This window comes from Halichondria panicea, chromosome 11, assembly GCF_963675165.1.
Source record: "Halichondria panicea chromosome 11, odHalPani1.1, whole genome shotgun sequence".
In the NCBI taxonomy this organism is placed as follows: Eukaryota; Metazoa; Porifera; class Demospongiae; order Suberitida; family Halichondriidae; genus Halichondria; species Halichondria panicea.
This window is the reverse complement of record NC_087387.1, coordinates 4,970,598-4,991,913: the sequence shown is the minus strand read 5'-3', so window position 1 is coordinate 4,991,913 and position 21,316 is coordinate 4,970,598. Positions and strand designations below refer to the sequence as shown.

The following is a 21,316-nucleotide window of genomic DNA, read 5'->3' as shown; positions in this document are numbered from 1 at the left end:
TTCGATTGTCATGTATATGCTTATTTGGTTCGTGTGCCCATGCATTCGGTTCATGGTACTCAACTTTATAATCAGATACGTCACAATTCATTTCATATTTGTTACAAAGTCATTTAAAAAAAATTATTCTGCGACACATAATTATAAAAAACAATAAGAAAAAGCTCCTACTAAATTTTTATACATACAATAATTATATATTGTTCAGTTGTGTAGCATTCAATAAAATCTGTGTGTGTGTGTGCATTGTATAGAGTTACAATTCAATAACATAAATTATCCAGAATTTACTATCATTCTATGTTTCTTGTAGCCTGCCCTGTGTACATGCAATCATTCACCTTAGGGTGTGAAGTTGTGAATTACTTAAAGATTAGCCAATAGAGTAGCCATAAGTACTGTCAGCAGCGTCATGACCACTCCAGAAGGCACCACGGTCTTCAATGCACCATCTAAAAATAATTAAAATAAATCAGTGAAAGTTTGCCATAAATTTTCTTCAATTATGTGTACACACTGTAGACATAATTACTATGGGGCAATGACAATTCTGGTGCCTTATAATTATTATAATAACTATTATGGTATAGAATTGTATTGTTTAACGGTTGTTGTAAAACACAAAAGATCGGCATAATCATATATTGGCATTGGAATAACTTACTGCACGTTGGCTCCTCTCCTGTCCAATCTCCGTTAATATCACAAGTCCTCTGACTGTTCCCATCCGTCAGTGTGAAGCCACTGTTGCACATGTACATGGCCGTGGACTGGTATACAGTATCCTCATGCGTCACGATTCCATTCATGACATCCGGTAGGGTACCACAGTCAACAACTGCACGCGGGAAACAAACCTAATCATGCATGCATTGCATTTGTGTTGCTCGGTGCCAATACATCGTATTTGAAAGGCTGTCTTCATCGCAAAAATGGTTGTAATGTTTAACCACATGCTTAGACACTTAGCAACAGTGCAATGCAACTCATAGAAATGAACGGTATAATGTTACACATTTTTAAACTCGTGACAATAAGAATTAGATAAACAACTAATTATACTAGTGACCTCATCTAGGAAGGGAACTTCAACCAGCCTTTAATGTTTCCATAGAATTCCAAAATCTGTGCCGAAATTTCCCAGAAATGTATGTAACTAACTCACGTGTGCATTGCGGCTCTGTGCCACTCCATGTATAGTTTTGTTGACAATATCTCACGACATCACCCATTGACACCTCATAGCCATCGTAACACTCTGCAGTTGCTGAGTCTCCCGTGATTTGGATAGTACCTTGTTCGATCATAAAGATGGGGCACATCGGAACTGTATAGTGTGTGTGTTTGGAAGGGGAAGTAGTATATAAGCACAAGGCTAACTGTGTGTGTGCACGAGTGTGCAGGTGTATTATAGCATGCATAAATATAATTATGTAGATGGACTGAAAGCTATGCCAAAGTACAGTATTTATAGTTACTTCACATGTATTAGTTATAGGGCATAACAAGTACAGGGCTAACCAAAGCGCAGGCTAAACATTCACTGTTTTTGGGTATATGGTCAGTGCATGTGTAGACATGCACATGTATATAGCATTGTCAATGTGTCTACATGCTGCACCACCCACCACAACGAGGCTCATTCCCTGACCACAGCCCACTGGCTTCACTCGACTGGCATTCCCGGGTAATGGCTCCTTCTACTAGCGTGAAGTTAGTGTTGCAGGTGTAGGTAGCTGTTTCTCTCAAACCGAACCCGGTAATTGTCACCTGGCCATTTGAAATGTTGGGCAGCATTGGGCAGACATTGACTGTAGTGAAAGAAACAATTTTGTTTAGTTTATACTTAGACCACCCTCGAATTATGTCAGTAAAATGTTACTCTGTCAGAGTTTAGTGACCATAATTATGACTTTGTACTAACCAATGTGAGTTATAAATGAGTGTATTGTGCTGTTAGATTACTGTTTGCTTTTGGCTAAATCTGAAGAAAAAACCTCAGGCTAAAATTGATACTATAGTTTGATAGACTATACATGATTATTTTGTATACCCACCGTCTCCGTCGTGGATGAGAGTAATCGTGACCTCTTTGGGATCAACAGTGTCCTCTGTCGATGAGGTGAGCTTAATTCTGAAGGTCTCATTTTGCTCAATAGTGTCGTCTCCGATGATTGTCACTTCGAAACAGAAGAGGTCGCCATTCCTGTTGGTGGAATCGAAACTTAAAGACTGTGTCAAAGGAAGAAAGTCCTGTCCAGCTGAAATACAAGAAACAGTTGTTAAGCACAGTATGGGTTAATAATCACAAAGTGGTTTGTTAATCTTCCGATAATGAAACACACACACACACACACACACACACACACACTCATTACTAAAAACAGTTCTAACTGTGTTATGGTTAATTATAATTATATACCTGATGCTGTATTAGCTACAGTGATTGCTGATCCATTGACAAGCCTCTCAAGTTCTTGCCCTGCTTCTAGGATCAGCTCAACACACACCTCAAGCTGCATGCTCATGTTGAAGTTGCCCTCATCTACCATTATGGCCGTCTCCTGGAATCCAAGTGTTGCAACTGTGCATGCATATGCAACGGTAGCACAATTAGTTTGTCTATCAATTGATATAATATTATGTATACATGTGGTATTGGACACTCTCATGCAGAAGTAAGTTAAATATAACTATACACTCCTGTTTACTGCTCTTGTGAGCACTATAATATACTAGTATGTATTTCACTCACCATCATTGTCGACGATATAAACGATCCCTGTACCATTCACAACCTCCAGATTAATAGCCCCAGCCAGAGGTTCTAAGGTGACTGTGAAGGATTCCAGTGCCTCTATACTTGAGTCGTCAATGGTACTGACTGGTCTGCAAACTGGAGCCACCACTTCACTGGTAAAAACGAGTTGAGACACTATTGCCACAAAGTCAGATCCAGCTGGAATAAAGATTCAATTGACGAGCATTAAATTTGTATACTACAATAATGCAGTGGAACTCGTTTCAATGGCTATTTCTCTGAAAAAAGGCTAACGTACATACTGTGATATAAATGCCGCACCCAATGCTCAATGAACATGTTCTGTACAAACAACCCCTCAACAAAATAATGCCACCTCTGTATACAATGGGCAATTAAAACTTTGTTCCTCAATGTCCATTTTATAATGGATTTCCTCTGTAACCAATGTTAGTGCTATACTGATGCAGCCTACAAAACATAGTATTTGGCCTAAATATTCTTTAATTTACAGCTTGTAATAATGTGTACATGTATATTGTATTTTAGGAAAATTTTATTGTATTCCATGCAGTTCATTGTCACGCTATAGTCTTACCACTAGCAGTGCCTGTTTGGCTGGTAACGGTGGCTGTGAGTGAACTGCCTGAGGCTAGAATCCCATTCACTACATCAGCACATATCTGTATTGGCATACCCTCCTGGACGGTATAAGATAAACTGGACAGAGCGACTACGAGAACTGAGTAAAAGAGGAGGGGAGAGATGGGATTGCTTTAGTCGATTAAGATGATCTGATTCTTTTTTATAACACTTCCAGCTCAATAATCAATGTACATGCCAAACAATTAACTTTATAAGTGCATAATAACTACTAGTCTCACCATCACTCTCCTCAATGGTGACAAATTGTTGCATTGATAGTTGCACATTTATATCAGTGGAAGATAGCGATAGTGCAAACAGTTGTACTCCGAGTTGCACAATGTTGTCCCTGATAATGGGAATGCTGAAGCACAGCTGAGAAGCAGTCGGTGTAAAGGTCAGGGCCTGCGGTGTTGGATTCCCAAAATTAATCCCTGTGTAAATATAGAAAGTAGTATTCTTATGACATTGCTATAATGAATATTTCAACTGGTATATATATCTAAAGAATAATTATAATATTATAGCCTATAAAATGGCTTTTTAAACTAAATACTTGATATGTACTCTGACCTCGCTCAGTGTTGACTGCAGCTTGTGTAGCAACGGTGATGGTGATGCTGCCTGTGCTGAGTGCTTCGTTCAATGCAACACATGCTTGGAAAACTCCAGCAGATTCCTGTACCGTCTGACCATTGGTGAAAACGAAAGAGGCTGCAATGCCTGCATGTGCATTAGGGATGATAATTATAGACTTGAGTTGCAATAACTTCAATGTTAGGAATTTATTGTGCCCAGTATGATAACCTTGTTTGGTGGTCATACCTGTACATACACAGAAGCCATGGCATGAGATTTTAGTTTGGACTAATCATTAAAACGGAGTCCCAATAACTGTGTAAAGGTCACATAAAACAACACGTTGACTGGTGATTTCATCTATTGTACAGTTTAGGTATAATTATACTTATTAAGCAATTGAATTATTTGTTCCAATTAAGTGCACTGGGCAGATTTATACAAAAATCTTGGAACATGGCAATATACCCTTTACTGTGAGTATCAATTAACTGGTATGCTGTATATGCCTATAGTGGACTGGTACTCAGGTCTGCATGACTTGTATTACAGAAACAAAGGTGGGTGGAGCTGGTTTTAATTTATTAACACTGCATGAGTATTACCTACATGGCTATACTGAATACTTCCTATATAATAAAAAAATATTATATAGATATACTAGATATACTTTGTTTCCCTATACTAACTCTTCTGTGTTTTTATACTATCTATGCTTCTCTGTTTTATGCTTTCTGCTTTCCCGGTGTTACAGTCAGTTACACCCTTATGCTGATAGGCAAGCAAGAGAAAGCATATAAACACGGGAAAGCATAGGACAGAAACATGGTAAGGATCAATGAGCTGCATGGTAGTAACTTGAACATTGTTTATCCTCCTATCTCTCTCCTTGAAGTAACTGCATAAAACCAGTACCGTGGCATACCTCGATAACATCGCTTCTAATCTTTCTAAGACTGAATTGATAATGTGTACGCTATAATAAGCGTTTGCTATAATAATTATAGGACATAAATAAATATGATGCGTGCTTCATCACACTATATTATGTATGCTCACCTTGACCATTTGCTCCTGCTAGCAATGCTAGCAGCAGATTGACTATCATTCCAGTATTCATTGTATTCTTGATGCAGTTAGCCTTGAAATTGAACTCTTTCACAATGCTTGCAGCTTGATTTTGCAGTCAAAAGATTGTTTTTGGCCTAGCCCTCTATGTTTTGTCTGTTGTCAAGCTTAGTCTGCAGAAGCAGGGTGGGGCTGGACAACCTGCACTGTTGTATGTGTACACAAGTTACATGTTGTTACCAACGACCACTTCCTGGTTACATGATTAGCAGTAGGGTATGTTGATGCCGTTAGTCATGTCTTCCTGGACACTTTTAGTATTGTTTGAAATGCATGCGGTTGCTATATTTAGTAAACATCATATTTTGTGATTCCCCAGCAACTGTGTTTTGACTGCCTGTATGGGTTCACAACTGATAGGCTGCTGGGAGAATGCCTGTGGGTTGAGATTCCATAAAAGTGCAAACTTGGCAAAGCAGTTTGACTTCATGTGTGCGCACTAAAGCTGTATGTTTTCTTGCATATTTGTATGTGTTTACACTAAAGCACTTGGTTGCTATAGTGCACCTGTTGTGCATGTACTCCCTCACCACAACCACTCAATGACTATAGAATTAACTCATTTTTGCTGTCGAATTTCAACCAACCACAATTTGTGTCTAACCCATTTACTTTGTCTCACTATTGATAAATAAATAAATAATTAATTTCATTACTCTAGCTTGCATTACAGATTTGGATTATGTTTGGGTATTTGAAAACAAGCATCATATACAATTACAGCCCTTGATGACGTGCAATTACTGGTCCGGATGTGGTACGCTATTAATAGCACAGCTTAATCATTGTACACATTTAGAGCATATCACTCTATTGAAGTCATCAGATTGTGCAACGATTATTAGTGGCTCTTAATACAACAATCATTAACGGCAGCAGCTATATGAATGCATTTCTATTTATAATTGTTGCACTGGAATTTGAACAATTAATTGCACGTCGTCAAGGTAAATGGTCGGCTTTGCTAGAGGCCTTGCCATAATTATTGCTTGCTCTTTATTCCATAAATTATTGCACTCTTATAACTCACTACCGTATAGCTGGTAATTTTTGGGAGGCAAATTATTTTGTGCTTGAGCAATTATCTTTAGTCACTTTGTGAATAATATTTTCCTGATTGCTGCATGCATGCACTGCAGATAAAGGTAAGGTAAGGTCGCTTCATTCGTGTGTAAAATATTCATGGTCATAGCTTCAACCACGAAAATCACGAATATTCCCCCCAAAAATTGCCAACTATACAGTATTAGATTATCAGTGTATCATTACATGTAGTGTAACACAATAATTATAACTGGTAATTAACTCTACTACTTTCATAGACTGAGAACAGAGTAAATGGGGCAAATAATTATGTAAAGTTTGAAACGGGACCAACAACACTGTTTTTGATTTCAAACACTTGTGATTCTGAGTATAATAATTATGACTGTTCCTTTGCCAGACTGTCCTCTGCCTCTGTGTCCTGGGGGGCGGAGTCGACGCTCCTCTCTTGGTAGACATTATCCTCACTTGGCTCTACAAGCTAGACATTTCATTCTTGAGTTCGTCACCTGCACAGATAAGGAAAGGGCTATCTGTAGTTCCCTATATTTTGGTCGACTATACAACTCCCGAAAAAAATGAATTTGATCCTAGACTTGTAGATTTTATAATGACGACCATTACCTACTTAGCTCAGTCAAGCCAAAACCTGACCAGCCTGACTGCTTGCTACGGCCTTGATTGTGGCGATCGGGAGGGGGCAGGTCTTCCATAAGCAAGGAGCGTCCGCAAAAGGACATATGCAAGCGACTGACATTTAGGTTCGAATTTTATCGTTATAATTCAGTGGCGTAGCCAGAGGGGTGCAGAGGGTGCTCCAGCACCCCCTCTGGCCTCAGACTCTGCTCCACAAGTTCCTTTTACTAACTAGCTAGCTAATACGAGCTGAGAGAACTAGAGCTCAATCAACTCAAAACTCTACCTTCAACTAGCTAGCTCCACCTCCAAATATTCAGTGCACATGCGCAAAGCCACGTAGGCTGAGCAGACCAAGAGATGATGATGGGACTGGCCAGCGAGTCTAGGTCCCCCACATAGTTGCGGACTGTTCAGCAGCTATCACCATCATCATCATGTCACTCTTTTGAGTATTTTTCCGTTGAGCCCAGTTCACAGAGCAGCACTGCAACTGCAAGTGGCTTGCTACCTTGTCCTGCTAATTCATAAGCAGAACCTGGTTAGCAGCTGCATGATTTAATTGTCACAACTCATTTTATAGGACATCTTCAGATGAAGATATGGCTTAACCACCAGTACCGTCAAAGCAGCAGTATACCCTCATTTCTTTAGCCAAATTGTGTTAGAATCAATCTCAGAGCATATAACAACAAACATTTTCTGGGGGAGTGCCCCCAGACCCCGTTGGGGCGCATTTAATTCAGACAATCCATTCATCCAGCACCCCCCTCTCACAAATTGTACTACTACACGGTCTTTTTACATGCCGTATAAACGGTATATGGATTCGTAACGTGAAACTGTATTTCTGAGAACAAATTGAACAAATTGAAATCGCAAAGAAGATGAAACGCTCATACAAAATACTCTACTAAGTATCATGTACCCATTCTTATACTGTCGATTATTCATGTGAAATTAAAAATACTCAATGTCTTCGAGAACAAATTGAACAAAATTAATTACAAAGAAGATGAAACGCTCATACAAAATACTCTAATTTGTATCTTGTGTGTATATATAAAATTGTAGTAAATTGCTGCGTGCATTTTCGTTTCATTGTTTACTTTGTGACAGCTGCATGGCCATGACATAACATTTTGTCATGCCCAGCTTAAACATTTTGTTGAATGATTTGATCTGCTATAATATTTCCCTGCTAATATCTCTCTGCAAAATATTGATTATTAGTAGATCTACACATTAATTTTAATTTTGAAGCACTGATAATCTAAAAATTTAACAGCTTGCTATACGAGCAGATTGACACACTCCAGCCTTCATTGAGGCTGGATCCAATTGCACATCTTTGTGCAAGCTTAGGTTTCAAAGCTGGACATGTACCCAAGGCTGCATGTAGTTACGAAACAACCACATCCATTACATAAGATGTCGTTAGTTATGTCCTCTTAGAGTATTATTTGAGATGCATGTGCACTGTTGCTATACCATGTTTTGTGATTCCCCAGCAACTGGTTTTGACTTCCTGTATATGCATGGGTTCACAACTGCTAGTCTGCATGTGCTGGCAAAACGTCTGTGTTCCATACATATTTTCAGGGGAATTTTCAAAGCCAAAAAATTGAATTTTTGTGCACTAAAGCTAAAGCACTTGGTTGCTTAGTGTGCCTGTTGTGTGTATTCATCTTGACATGGCAAATAGTAATAAATCATTCATCATCTTTACGGTGCATACCCCAAAGCGGGAGATTGACACACTAAATGTTATGCTGTTGAACCACAATTGTTGTCCCACTATAATCTCACTAAGCTATTAATTGGTAATGATTGTTGATTTAAAAGCTATACTAGCTAACTGTACACAAACTGCTATGACTTTAATTACAGTTGGCTTGATTATCAGTGTATCATTACACGCAGTGTAAGAAGACAATTTTATAGCTAACTACTACTTTCAAAAAATTAATTAAATGTGAACACAGACTGAGAAATATAGATAAAAATTGCAAATGACAGAAGATGTGAAATTGAAAAATGGGACACAAACAAACTACAGTTTTTGAGTTCAGACACTACATAAATTTTGAATGTACAATTTTTATGACTGTTCCTTTGCCAGAGTATCCTCTGCCTCTGCGTACTGCGGGGGGGAGTTGACACTCCTCTCTTGGTACACATTCTCCTCAGTTGGCTCTACAGGGCGGCTAGACATTTCGTTCTTGCGTTGGTTACCTGCACAAATTGTAAGACAGTCTCTAATATTATACAATCGAATCATTTGCAGTAGTCCAATTATTTTGGTGACTGCAACAAAACTTTAATGTACGAATATTAGTTTTCTCTGTATGTTGATCCAGAAAATAAACTTGCACCACATTAAGTCATACACATACACAGTTACCTGCCAGCTCAGTCTGTGCATGATAAGTTTTCCTGTGATTTTACAAATTCCTAACTCTCTCAGAGGTAGTTGACGTATGTGTGTTCTCACCCTATTAGGTTCCCACCTGGACATACCATTCTAACATAGAGCTACCCCAGACAACTTATGCTGCGTGTGAGAGCATGCTTATAGCCTCACCTAGTTGCATAGCTATTCAAACACATTTTTGCTTAAAATACAGTTCTCTAGGGCAACAGTAACATTATAATTATAGCACATTCTCAACTTGTGAGTTGTAGCTATGGAATAATTGAGGCTTAAAATGTTCACAGCGCGCACACTTGAATGAAAAGTACTAGCTACCTAAGCTACCTCACCTTGGATACAACTAGCTAATAGTCTCGAAAACTATTCAAAAAGCTTGTGCGAATAGCTTGAAGCCAGTGTTAAGTTTCTAGCTCGACGCACTAACTTTTCAATGTCCAAGCAGTGAGCCCCACCCATCCTCCAGCCTTCCTGGTGTTTAGCGAGCCCCATGCACCTATCTGTCCTGCCCTTGTTAACAAGTGTCTAGCTTCTTTTTGGCTGTGTAGATCTAGTATAAAATCAGTGCGCCCTCAAGGCAAGGGAGTTTATGAGGAATGTGCTTCAGGGCTGGTATTTATGGTAGTTAAACCCCACCCAGTCGCTATGATACAGAGCCCAAGTGGAGTATATAGAGAGGATAGATTCAGGTAGTAGTCATATTTACATATACAAATGCTTGCCATGTCATTAAAATGGAAGGATATACATATAAATTATACAGCAATTTCCTATACAACTCACTCACCATAGACAGTGCTGTAGTTTAGGACATATTTGTCAGCTCTCTTGCGTCTCATGTACACCACCAGTATTATCACGGCAACTATGACTAGAACAAGGATGATAGCACCTGCCACGCCCACTCCGACTCCAACTCCCACTGTTTGCTCCTGAGATAGACCGCCTGGTGGCATCACTGTGTGCATGAGTGTGTGCATGATAATGAGTGAAGGGCTTTGTTTCCAGTGTGTGTACCCCTTAGATGTTCCTAGTATAATTATAGCTATTCTATCTTAATACTGTGGCCATTGTATATATAGAGCATATTGTGCATGACTTGTGTATATAATGTGATATAGTCTCTACCTTGAATCACTTGACAAATGGGGGCGAGTTCACTCCAACTACCACTTTCTTGACAAGTCCTTGCGGCAGTTCCGAGCAGCCTATACCCTGGTGCACAGGTGTAGGTTGCCATGTCTCCTTCAAACCCTTCCCTAGGGCTCACGTTGCCATTGTCAGGCAATTCAAGTTCTTGGCATGTAACTGTATTGATAAATGAACTTTCTGTAGGTATGTATCTTGCAACATGATAAACAGGAGTTAAAATTTAGTTTTAGGAATAAAACCATATATTTATATAGATGCATGCATGAGATTTATCCAGGCCACTTACATTGCGTGCATGTTGGCTCTGATCCTGACCAGGTTCCATCGGCCTGACAAGTACGTGTGCTCTCTCCTACCAGACCGTAACCAGAGTTGCATGAGTAGGTAGCCGTGGCCATGACAGTTGTCTGCGGGGCTTCCACAGATCCATCGGCAATTGACAAGCCACCACAGTCCCTTGCTGCATTGAGAAAGATGCATGTGTATGTTAGCCTAATAGATACAAGCATGTGGGATGATTATCTGGGCTACTTACATTGCACGCATGTTGGCTCTGATCCTGACCAGGTTCCATCGGCCTGACAAGTACGTGTGCTCTCTCCTACCAGACCGTAACCAGTGATGCATGAGTAGGTAGCCGTGGCCATGAACGTTGTCTGTGGGGCTTCCACAGATCCATTGGCAATGGACAAGCCACCACAGTCCCTTACTGTATTGAGAAAGATGCATCTGTATTATAACTATGTTAGTCTAATACCGTATAGCGCAAAATTTTTGAGGCACTTATATTTCGTGGATTGGCCTCTAAAAGCTGTTTCGTTGCACAATGTTCACGGAATGACTACTTACCGGAAGCTACGCCTTTATATCTTTGCATGATAGCAGGTAATTCTAATTAAAGAACAATTTTCGTGGACTTAATTTTCGTGTAGAATTCTGACCCACCAAATCCGTGAAAATTAAGCCCCTCAAAAATTTCGCGCTATACGGTATATCAATTCAGTTCATAGATATATAATATTATACAATTCATTTTCTTACGTTCACAAGTAGGTGCCTCTCCAGACCAGGTTCCATCGTTTTGACACATTCTAGTAACACTTCCAGTAAGTATGTAGCCATCTTCACAGCTGTAGGTTGCTATTCCTGAAGGGAAGACAGTGCCAGCACTAGCGGTGTCAACCTCTCCATTGGCCGGATCACTGAGTGCTTCACAGTCAAGTCCTATACAAGAGACAGTGGGTAAAAATAGATAATTGATTGTATATTGTAAAATCTACCTTGACAGGTGCCTGGGCTTGCTGGGGACCACACATCTCCTAGCTGGCAGGTTAGTAGACTATCTCCCATCAGCTCGTAACCTATACTGCAATTGTACATGGCAGTATCCCCACGTCTTGAGGGCACCTCCCCAGCAGTACTGAGCGAGAAACTCCCTTCAGTTAACGCAGGAGGATCGCCACAGACAGCTGTATAGAGAAAAAACTCGGAATAATAAAATGGTCAAAATTAAACTATATTAGTTGAAGTTATTTTCAACTGCTAGCTCACCGTCATCATTAGTGATTGTAACTACCGCTTGACTGTTGGTAGAACTAAGCTGAGATTGTCCGTCATTGTTACTGTTGATGGTAATTTGAAACGTTTCATCTGGTTCCACACTCTGATCTACAGTGATAGGCAGGGAAAAGCACGTGCCACTTGCGGGAGTGTTCTGGTCAAGAACAATGTTAAAAGCTGACAGTAGAGAAGAGTCAAAATCCTCAACATCTGAAATATGATCATGTTAAGTGCAATAATCTGTGTTAACTTGATTTCTCTTACCTGTGGCTGTTCCGTCAGTAAGAGTGATTGTGAGTGTTTCTGTAAGAGTTCCTTCAATGGAACCATCTCCTTCGATCACGATGCAGACTTGGCCACCCTGATCCTCAGGGAACTGATAGCTGGTCTCTCCAAATCCAACAGTTATAACTAAAAGGTGGTGCAATTGTGTTAAGTAATAAATCTAGTTTACTTTGTCTGATTAGCATTGCACTTACCACCAACATTTCCAATAGTAGGTGTCTGGGGGGACCCAGCTATAGCAGTTGTTGTTCCGCTCAGAACAGCTTCTATATTGAAAAATTCAAACCCTTCCAGAGCCCCATCAGCAAGAGTCTGAATGTCTCTACACTGCTCCAGGTCCATGCCTAGGCCAAAGGTGAGAGTCTCGACAAGAGAGGTGAAGTCGCTACCACCTGTAGTAGTACCTATTGCACCGCCAGCTCCCCCATCCAGTGTAGACAGCACGATTTCAGTTACTGATCCGGGAGCACTGGTATATGTGACACAAGCTCTTACGGTGTCACCTTCGTTCACAAGAATAGGAGTTATCGACAATGCTGAAAAAGAAAACAATAGTTTACTTTTGTTTTTGGATTTGCTGCTTGAGCTTCTACAATTGCATGCAACAACATTGGACTTCTTGACTATGAATGGACTCCATTACTTACTCTGAGAATTGACCAGGTTCGAACTGGACACCAGTAGTAGCACCAAAACGGTGATTGACTTCATGTTTAGATATCTACCTTACAACTTTACGATCTATGATTAGTTAGTCTCGTCAGAAATCTCTTGCAAAGTGACGTAGAATTGTCATGTATCTGGTCTTTATGGAGTATAGCAGAGGCCATGTTAGTAACGGATACGTAAAAGTTCAAGTCAGTTGGAATGTACTGCTTTGTTCTGTGGATTCTGTGTCATGTTGTTAGTAGTTATCATCGCTAATACTAAATGTGTATGTTGTTATGCTTACCTGACTACAGAGTGCATTGTTACATGCGACAACATTGCCAGAAAACCTTCACCCAATGTTGTCAGAAGCCCACTAAAAGAAGGATTCAAAGGGTGTTTAATTATATGACATCATCTCTGTATATGTGCATTACTGATTCATGTCATTGCTACTAAAGCGATGCTATAACACTGAACACCGTGAGCAGATTGCTTTACAATTAATCATGTACTCAATCAATATCATATAATCAGTGCTAATTAATTACCTACCTTTTATTTTGTTTGTGTGTGCAATTGTTGTATACAGGGAGCACCTCGAGAGGACTGCATGTGGCCTAATGTGCAACTTATAATATATAGACTACATGGGTGTTGTCAATTCAGAAGAATACGCATTGGGTATCTATCACAAGCACATGGATTAGTTTTTGGATGCATTTCTGGTATTAATACTGTTTGCTTATGACAAAACAATTAAGTAACTGTCTAAATAGATGTGTGTCACTGGTATAATATCTCACAAGTATTAATGGATTGCCACAGAGACTCTAACCAATATAGGCACTGAATATACAGGTGTCTAATTACATGCTGCAGCATTATTTGATGTAAGAGTATGAACCATATGCACATGCCATGGTAGCCATTAGAGGAGGTACGACAGGCGTGGTGCAGCTCAAGTAATTAGCCTTGATTTCTCTCCAGCAAAAACATACGACGTGGGCGGATAATTATTGCTCAATCAAAGGCTAATTGCCTGAGCTGCACCACGCCTGTCGTACCTCCTCTGGGTAGCCATGTAGCTCACCTAATTAGGTAAAGATCATCAATGGAACAATTGAATAATGTCATAAGCTACCCTAAAAGGTGTCATTGACTGTGCTTTCCTTATGCTACTTGGGGTGTGGTGTATTGGTTGCAACTGTCATAATGCACTAAAGGACTGTACTTAAACCTATTGAGACTGTTGGCATAAGTGTTTGGCACATGACTGGCCACTTTACTGTACACTATTGTGTGGAGGCTATAGTGCATACACTCCTCTCCACACCCTTTAGAGTAATTGTACTAACGTATTAGTATAAAGTGTAGATCACTGTATTTACAGTCTGGTCCAAACTGAGCACTAGATACTTACTGACTGATGTTTTAGCCGTAGTTCTTAACCATATAGAAGCAAGATGTCACTACTGTATTTGATCTATTTGCTTTATATATCACTACTACTGAAGCCAACACTTTGCCAACCAAGTAAGATTGTAGTATAAACCAAGTACATATCGCTATTATTAGCATAGTTGATTTCACATGATCATAGCGTAATTTATGCTCATAAATTCGTTCTTCTTCCTCTCCACATGTGCAGCGGTAACTCTGACAGTGCCTAATACAATCTCAGAGGCTGACCTAAATATCCAGGTATGTATTGAAGTATCTCTTCCCTCTGAGTCGTCTAGTGATGTCTCCGTTAATGCAACCGTGCAGACAAATAGTGGCAGTGCTATGAGTGAGTTATTTCATTGACGAGCGCATAAATTTAATTAGAGAGTAGCGTATAGTAGGTTTCATTCTTGTGATTTATAAGTGCATTTTTGTCTTAACTTCCATGCATAGCGTATTTGGGCCTTGACCAAATTTACTAGCAACGTTTTGAGCAAAATAGGAGCAATGAGTAGCAAAATGGGCTGTCAAGCAAATTAGATGGACCACTATAATAATTATTGTGCAGCCAAATGCGATAGTTTGCTACTTGCATTTTGTTATAGCCCTGTCCCCAGGTCAATTTTCTTAAAGCAAAATTTGCCTGGAAACGAAGCCACTTGCAAACACACTTCCTACAGTGAGACTGTGTGTGTAGTATTTTATGTTACTTGTACATTCAGTGAGTTTTGTAACCAGTACATGAGTATATCACCGACTAGCTCTTCAATAAAGAAACAAAAATTATAAAAGCAATTTGGAAGCAAAATGGGTATATAAAAATTGTAAGCAAAAAAAGAAAAGCAAATTTGGTCAATGCCTATATAATAGTTAGACACTGTTTAGGAAGTTTCTACATAATTTAGAAGCCCAAAGGGCTGGTTGTAGTATCCCAAACGCAGTGAGGGTTCTACTAGCCCTGAGGACTTCTAAGCATTTTAGATCATAGCAACCATGAGTGATTTGAATGTTCTTATCTAATCCTTTGCTATATGATTTTCTAAGTGAAGTACATGATTTTCTAAGTAAGTACCGTATATCTTCTAATTTATCGGACACTTCTAATTACCCCAGACACTCTTTTGGGCAATTTTCGTTGTTCTAATACAACGGACACTCCAGTGCTTTAATATTACATTTGTTCTAAATATCCGAACAATACCTTGAAAAGTTGAGTTTCATTCATAGGCGGCAAGTAAGACTTAGAGTGCTGCAGTTAGATAGCTTTGAGAGCTAGTTTTAAATAGCTAGTGCAACTATTCAGTCGCACACTGTTCTATTAAACTTAGCTAGCTCGCATGCAGCTACTTGCTTGTTCTAATTATTTCGGACACTTTGCATGCTCTATAAAAATCTATTCCAATTATACCCGGACAATTTCCAAAATAATTATTTTTTGCTGTCCGATAAATTAGAAGATATACGGTACATGATTTTCTAAATAAGTACATGATTTTCTAAGTTGGATAGAACACTTCCTTTAGCCAATCAAATTGCAGTATTTATGGCAAACATGATCTAAGTAAGCGTATTGCATACAGTATAAACAGTAGAATTAATGTGTACTTCAACAGCCACACACACACAAAACACATGCACACACTCACCACCCTCCCCCCCATACACACACACTCACACCACCCTCCCCCGCACACAGGTGGTATAGACTTTGCTCCACTAAACGCTATCCTCTTCGTGGACACTTCAACAGGCACACTCATGAGCTGCACTGGCATCACTGTCTTCCCGGATGATTTACTGGAACCTCGTGAGATGTTCACTGTGTCAGGAATAGCGGATATAGATGGAGGAAGTTCTGTCATGATACTTGACACTGAGACAGTGAGTCTCCTGGACAACACAGGTATATAAATCATATGCTGCATGCATGTTTTCTCGTGCAATTATTAAGTTGTTCAATTTAGCAAGGGCGTATAAAAGAAGAGAGGGCATGCAACAGCAAACCATTCAAAGTATGGGCGGATGAATATGCATGAAGTGCTGGAAATTTCTATTTTTAGCACTTCATGCACATTCATATTCATCCGCCCACCCTTTGAATTTTGATCGCTACGTGTACTAGTTCACTTGCATGCCCTCTCTTTTATACGCCCTTGGTAGATGAGGCACGAGATCACAACTTTAAGCTATCCTGATTTAAGTCAAATGGGTGGGCACTAATGGTTCTCAACCCAAAGCTGTTTTTGGCTGTAAACTTTTAGCACTTAAATTAGTTCCATATTAAGTACTTTTATGGGTGGATCAAACATTGGGAAAAAGAGAGTTGTTTAGGCTGGCCACTAAACACACCTGGCCTGGTTGCTAGGGTTCAGCATGCTAAAATTCATTTTTTTTAGTTTATCCTCAGATTTTGATTGAGTAGCTATGTCCTAGCTTATTTCCCATAATTATGCTATAATTACTTCTTAACTTGCCCAATAATTATTATCATACAATTTCATTGCTACATACGCACATACTGCAGCCGTGACACTGGGTTTTACTGAAGGTGTCTACACCTTTACGGAGGGAGAACCCAACCCTGAAGTGTGTGTGCAGCTGCTGGAGGGAGTGATAGTGAGAACACTGCCTATTGTATTGGCCTTAATCAATGCCATCCCCGGAACCGCCACACGTACGTACATCTTATGACTTGCTATAGCAGTATCTTTATATGCAGCTATGTACGTATAATTATAGTGTATTGTTTCCATGCACCTAAATAATTGAGTCCGCGGCCATTGCTCATATACAGCTGCAGGCTAGAAATTAACCTCCTATCTCATTATTTATGGGCGTGGTGGCTAGTCTAGTTAGGAATTATCTTTTATCAATAGTTCAAGCATTTTTTGGGTTACATGCAGGCAGCATACGGCTTTCCATATCAACAGTAACGATCAGGCTACATTTGAAGTTGACTTGAGTGCCAAAATAATTGATTTTGCAATTTCGTAATCCATGATTCTGTTTATATTGGTGGCCATATACGTTGTATGTGGTTGCCTTCAGCAATAGTATCCCATGGTCAACCATGCACAGAGAGAATGATTATTATAATCCTCTGTGACCAAAGCATATATTCTGCATGTGCAGGAAATCAATTAAAGCCTTTATCTAAAACCTCTCATCATTAATTTTCATCTATTAGAGGGTGCTGATTACAATCCCATATCAATGGTTCGAGTGGAGTTGGATAACAACACACCTGAGTCGGGTTCCTGTGTCACCATTCCGCTGATCAATGACGACCAGTTGGAGGACATGGAGGAGTTCACCCTCTCTTTGGTCAGCTCCATTGGAGATACTCTTATAGACGACGTACTGAATGGAACGGACATTGTTATTGTGGACGATGATGGTATGTATATAGTTTCCAGGCATTTTGGGAATTTGATGGTATGTATATAGCTACCATAGTAGCAAAGAACAAGAAGTTTTGCTGCTAATTTTAGCTATAATTATATAATTAATCATATAACTATGACGTGGATGATAGTAGATGAAGCTATAGCTAGTGCAAGAACTCAATCAATAGCCTTTAAAGCTGATGGCCTAATGCCAGCTCTTAATGCACAATAAAATGGTATTGCCCATTAGATAACTAAGTGTTGTACTTGTCGAGACACAACTATGCCATTCGAAATTCCTGTCTCCATATATATACAGAGATTATCGTCAGTGTGACTCCCTCGAATGTGACAGAGACTGATGGTTATGTGGAGGTGTGTGTGGGACTCTTGGGCTCTCCATCAATCGAGTTACGTAATATATCTCTAATGACACAAGACGGTACAGCCGTAGGTGAGCATTCTCATGATCAATGCAGCTAAATTAAGCTGTATATAGTGTGGTTATCCTGTATTATCATTCTTCAATTGCCAAGTTAGATCAGTGAGTAATTGTATGCCTGCCAAGTGTAACCATGATTGATGCTGTGCCTACTCTTCTTGTTGTCCTGCAGCATCTGTGCCTGGCAGTGGACTGGTTGGTGATTATGAACCCCTCAGTGTGTTTATAGTCTTTCCTGTTGGTACAACAGAACTAAGCATGTGTGTAAACATTACTGTGAACCAGGATAACAGTCTGGAGCCAGTACCGGAGATGTTTACAGTGTTGGCAACTGCTGGGAATGGAGACACTGTTCCCACCTCTCCACAAATCGTACTGATTCTGGGTAATGATAGTGGTGCTTGCATACATCATCATTCCCTTCTTGACCGAGCAATTTGACGTTTTTGTTTCCAGGAATTTTCATTAATTTTTACATTTTATTGCAACTTAGGGCTACTGTACAATAACATTCTTTCTAGAATTTTTTCTATTAACTTCTATTAATTTCGTTCTACTAACCCTTAGGGCTAGTAGAACCCTCACTACGTTTGGGATACTACAACCAGCCCTTTGGGCTTCTAAATCATGTAGAAACTTCCTAAACAGTGTCTAGCTATTATATAGACTCTACATATAGCTTGACAAGATATATACATGAGGGAAGTGCCTCAGAAGATCGAGGTGTACTATGGAATCCTCTAAAAACAGTGTCTAACTATTAGAGACTGAATGTTGCAGGATAAATTCTCCATACCCATGCAGCCTAGCTGTCAGAGGCCGAGTAATTTAGTATCTATAGTGTTAAGTTGCTTGAATTTTTTTTCTCCTCAGATGTGCCCACAACAGAGCCTCCTGTTACCACCCCCGAGCCAATTTCTGAACCAATGACTACACCCACAACTGAAACGACGATGCCACCCACTACCGTTCCTACCACCATGACCATTCTTACCACCGTGCCTACCACCGTGCCTACCACCATGCCTACCACCATGCCTACTACTCAGCGGCCCACTACCATGCCTACTACTGTGCCTCAGACCACTACTGTGCCCACTACTATGCCCACTACTATGCCCACTACTCCACCCACCACACCTCCACTAACCACACCTCCACCCACTACTCCTCCCACTATTCCTCCCACCACACCTCCACCCATCACACCTCCACCCACCACACCTCCACCAACAACGCCACCAATCACAAGTATGATTATATCACTGCTGTTGTTCATGTGTGTGTCATTTCTGAGCCTGGTTTGATGTTCTATTTTGCTGGACTTTTCTAGGAACAATTAAGTCAGTTTCAAGCATTACGAATTATAAATAATGTAGCAGTATAGTGTGTATGTATGTATGCATGGTTCACTGCAATAGCCATTAATTGGCTTCATAACAACAATTGAAAATTCCATGCACAGCTACTCAGCTAATTGAGTGCCCAGTTTTGCCGAGAGTGAAATATGGCTGTGTGCTTCAACGTTTACGCACAGTTGGTTCTGTTGCTACTTACTCTTGCTTTGGACAATTTGGATTTATTCTGACTAATGGTGATAAGACTAGAACTTGTCAGGAAGATGGAACATGGTCTGGAACTGCTCCAACTTGTGAATGTAAGCCAACGTTTCACTGCATTGGTACTTTCTACAGGCAAGGCTGTTTTAAAAAATAATAGCTGTAACTTGCGTTATGGAAATACAAATCTCTTGTGATTCTGAAGTTCTCCATACACCAAATCATATTATTATGTGTATGTACGTCTTATCTCTTTCCCATTCTCATAATAGCCATTGAATGCCCTGGCTTACAAAAACCTCGGTATGGTAAAGTACGCTACCCTCGTGGAAGGAGGGTGACCTCGAGTGCGTACTATTACTGTGACCGTGGTTACCAATTGTGTGGAAGTAGAAGGCGTGTGTGTCAATCCAACAAAAAATGGACTGGAGTCACGCCCACATGTTGTAGACGAAGGTCTTACCGAAAGCAGTGTAAAGGTATAGTCACGCATCGCATTAGCTATAATACTAGAAGATCGTATTATTCTGTAGTGAGTTTCAATAGTTGGAGTGAAGATGTTTAGTACGATTATTTTAAGTAGCTTTAGCTACAATTATACTGTTTAACCGCCACCTTAAAAAAGGTCACTGTGATTTTAAAGGCCGCAGTCAGGTATCAAAGTTATTACACAATTATTATCCCCTCAACAGTATTTTCCAACGGGTCCTCGCTAGTCATTATTTTAGGGCTATCTGTTCTCGTTACTCCAGGTGGATTCATGCTGTGGGGATAGACCTGATCAACTTGACAGCAAACTATCACTCTATACAGTTCATAGAAATCATACGAATTGTACTAGTACAATGATGTAAGACGAGTAGTATAACAAAGCATTGCATAATGATTTTAGTACCGTAAATTAATGCAAGGGGAAAATGGCAAGATAATATCCAGTCGTATTACTATTTGTTGCATGTTTGAGCAAAAGATCAAAGAAACCACAGTGCAAATATATGGCATATTGCACAGTGAAGCCAGGCACATCAAAGCTAACAAGTCACCGCAGTGCAATATTTGTACAGCCAGAAAGCTTGGACAAAAGTTGGAATGATCTCTTTTATATTGTTCCTACAACTCACTTTCAAAATATGGAATGCGGAAGGCATGAATCTCATTATAACTATGCTTCTCCCACGCAACAAATCATAATCACTCGTTCATGCAATAGCTAATACCGTATATCTTCTAATTTATCGGACACTTCTAATTACCCAGGACACTCTTTTGGGAAATTTTCGCTGTTCTAATACAACGGACACTCCAGTGCTTTAATATAACATTCGTTCTAAATATCCGGACAATATCTTGAGTTACATTCATAGACGGCAAGTAAGACTTAGAGTGCTGCAGTTAGATAGCTTGAGTAGCTAGTTTTAGATAGCTAGTGCAACTATTCAGTCGCACACTGTTCTATTAAACTTAGCTAGCTCGCATGCAGCTGCTTGCTTGTTCTAATCATTCCGGACACTTCGCATGATCTGTTCCAATTATACCCGGACAATTTCTAAAATAATTATTTTTTGCTGTCCGATAAATTAGAAGATATACGGTACATAGATTGATTTGTCACCT

The 21,316-nt window shown here is 39.8% G+C and overlaps 3 protein-coding genes across 4 annotated transcripts; 1 reads left to right on the top strand and 2 right to left on the bottom strand.

The window, feature by feature from the left end:
- Positions 1 to 80: 80 nt before the first annotated feature.
- Positions 81 to 5,244, bottom strand: LOC135343969 (uncharacterized). The gene is made up of 12 exons (XM_064541021.1): positions 5,045 to 5,244; positions 3,980 to 4,129; positions 3,646 to 3,840; positions 3,360 to 3,503; positions 2,756 to 2,959; positions 2,423 to 2,584; positions 2,058 to 2,261; positions 1,629 to 1,811; positions 1,166 to 1,327; positions 665 to 838; positions 342 to 452; positions 81 to 229 (listed from the first exon to the last, which is right to left on the bottom strand). The coding sequence occupies exons 1-11, from the start codon at positions 5,103 to 5,105 to the stop codon at positions 367 to 369; spliced, it is 1,725 nt and encodes a 574-aa protein (XP_064397091.1). The 5' UTR covers positions 5,106 to 5,244; the 3' UTR covers positions 81 to 229; positions 342 to 366.
- A 3,444-nt stretch (positions 5,245 to 8,688) lies between these two features.
- LOC135343963 (CUB and sushi domain-containing protein 1-like) lies at positions 8,689 to 13,056 on the bottom strand. 2 transcript variants are annotated; one of them, XM_064541015.1, is made up of 11 exons: positions 12,869 to 13,053; positions 12,416 to 12,757; positions 12,201 to 12,347; positions 11,928 to 12,146; positions 11,657 to 11,845; positions 11,418 to 11,600; positions 10,912 to 11,085; positions 10,663 to 10,836; positions 10,353 to 10,532; positions 10,012 to 10,182; positions 8,689 to 9,028 (listed from the first exon to the last, which is right to left on the bottom strand). In XM_064541015.1, the coding sequence occupies exons 1-11, from the start codon at positions 12,930 to 12,932 to the stop codon at positions 8,895 to 8,897; spliced, it is 1,977 nt and encodes a 658-aa protein (XP_064397085.1). In that variant the 5' UTR covers positions 12,933 to 13,053; the 3' UTR covers positions 8,689 to 8,894. The 2 variants fall into 2 exon arrangements, with proteins under 2 accessions (XP_064397085.1, XP_064397086.1); XM_064541016.1 differs by lacking the exon at positions 10,912 to 11,085 and having other exon boundaries at positions 12,869 to 13,056.
- Positions 13,057 to 14,062: 1,006 nt separating this feature from the next.
- LOC135343967 (mucin-2-like) lies at positions 14,063 to 20,603 on the top strand. The gene is made up of 11 exons (XM_064541019.1): positions 14,063 to 14,405; positions 14,521 to 14,661; positions 16,012 to 16,218; positions 16,840 to 16,989; positions 17,503 to 17,712; positions 18,021 to 18,155; positions 18,316 to 18,528; positions 19,017 to 19,394; positions 19,609 to 19,800; positions 19,975 to 20,181; positions 20,455 to 20,603. The coding sequence occupies exons 1-11, from the start codon at positions 14,336 to 14,338 to the stop codon at positions 20,475 to 20,477; spliced, it is 1,926 nt and encodes a 641-aa protein (XP_064397089.1). The 5' UTR covers positions 14,063 to 14,335; the 3' UTR covers positions 20,478 to 20,603.
- The last annotated feature ends 713 nt before the right edge of the window (positions 20,604 to 21,316 follow it).

Coding starts and splice junctions, on each gene's coding strand:
- LOC135343967 (XM_064541019.1), top strand. CDS start 14,336: ATGTCACTACTGTATTTGATCTATTTGCTTTATATATCACTACTACTG. Junction 14,662..16,011: donor AAATAGTGGCAGTGCTATGA/GTGAGTTATTTC, acceptor CCCCGCACACAG/GTGGTATAGACTTTGCTCCA. Junction 16,990..17,502: donor CATCCCCGGAACCGCCACAC/GTACGTACATCT, acceptor TTCATCTATTAG/AGGGTGCTGATTACAATCCC.
- LOC135343969 (XM_064541021.1), bottom strand. CDS start 5,105: ATGAATACTGGAATGATAGTCAATCTGCTGCTAGCATTGCTAGCAGGA. Junction 4,130..5,044: donor AGCAGGAGCAAATGGTCAAG/GTGAGCATACAT, acceptor ATGCACATGCAG/GCATTGCAGCCTCTTTCGTT. Junction 2,960..3,359: donor CCAAACAGGCACTGCTAGTG/GTAAGACTATAG, acceptor TCTTTATTCCAG/CTGGATCTGACTTTGTGGCA.
- LOC135343963 (XM_064541015.1), bottom strand. CDS start 12,932: ATGAAGTCAATCACCGTTTTGGTGCTACTACTGGTGTCCAGTTCGAAC. Junction 11,086..11,417: donor AGAGGCACCTACTTGTGAAC/GTAAGAAAATGA, acceptor TTCTCAATACAG/TAAGGGACTGTGGTGGCTTG. Junction 10,837..10,911: donor AGAGCCAACATGCGTGCAAT/GTAAGTAGCCCA, acceptor TTCTCAATGCAG/CAAGGGACTGTGGTGGCTTG.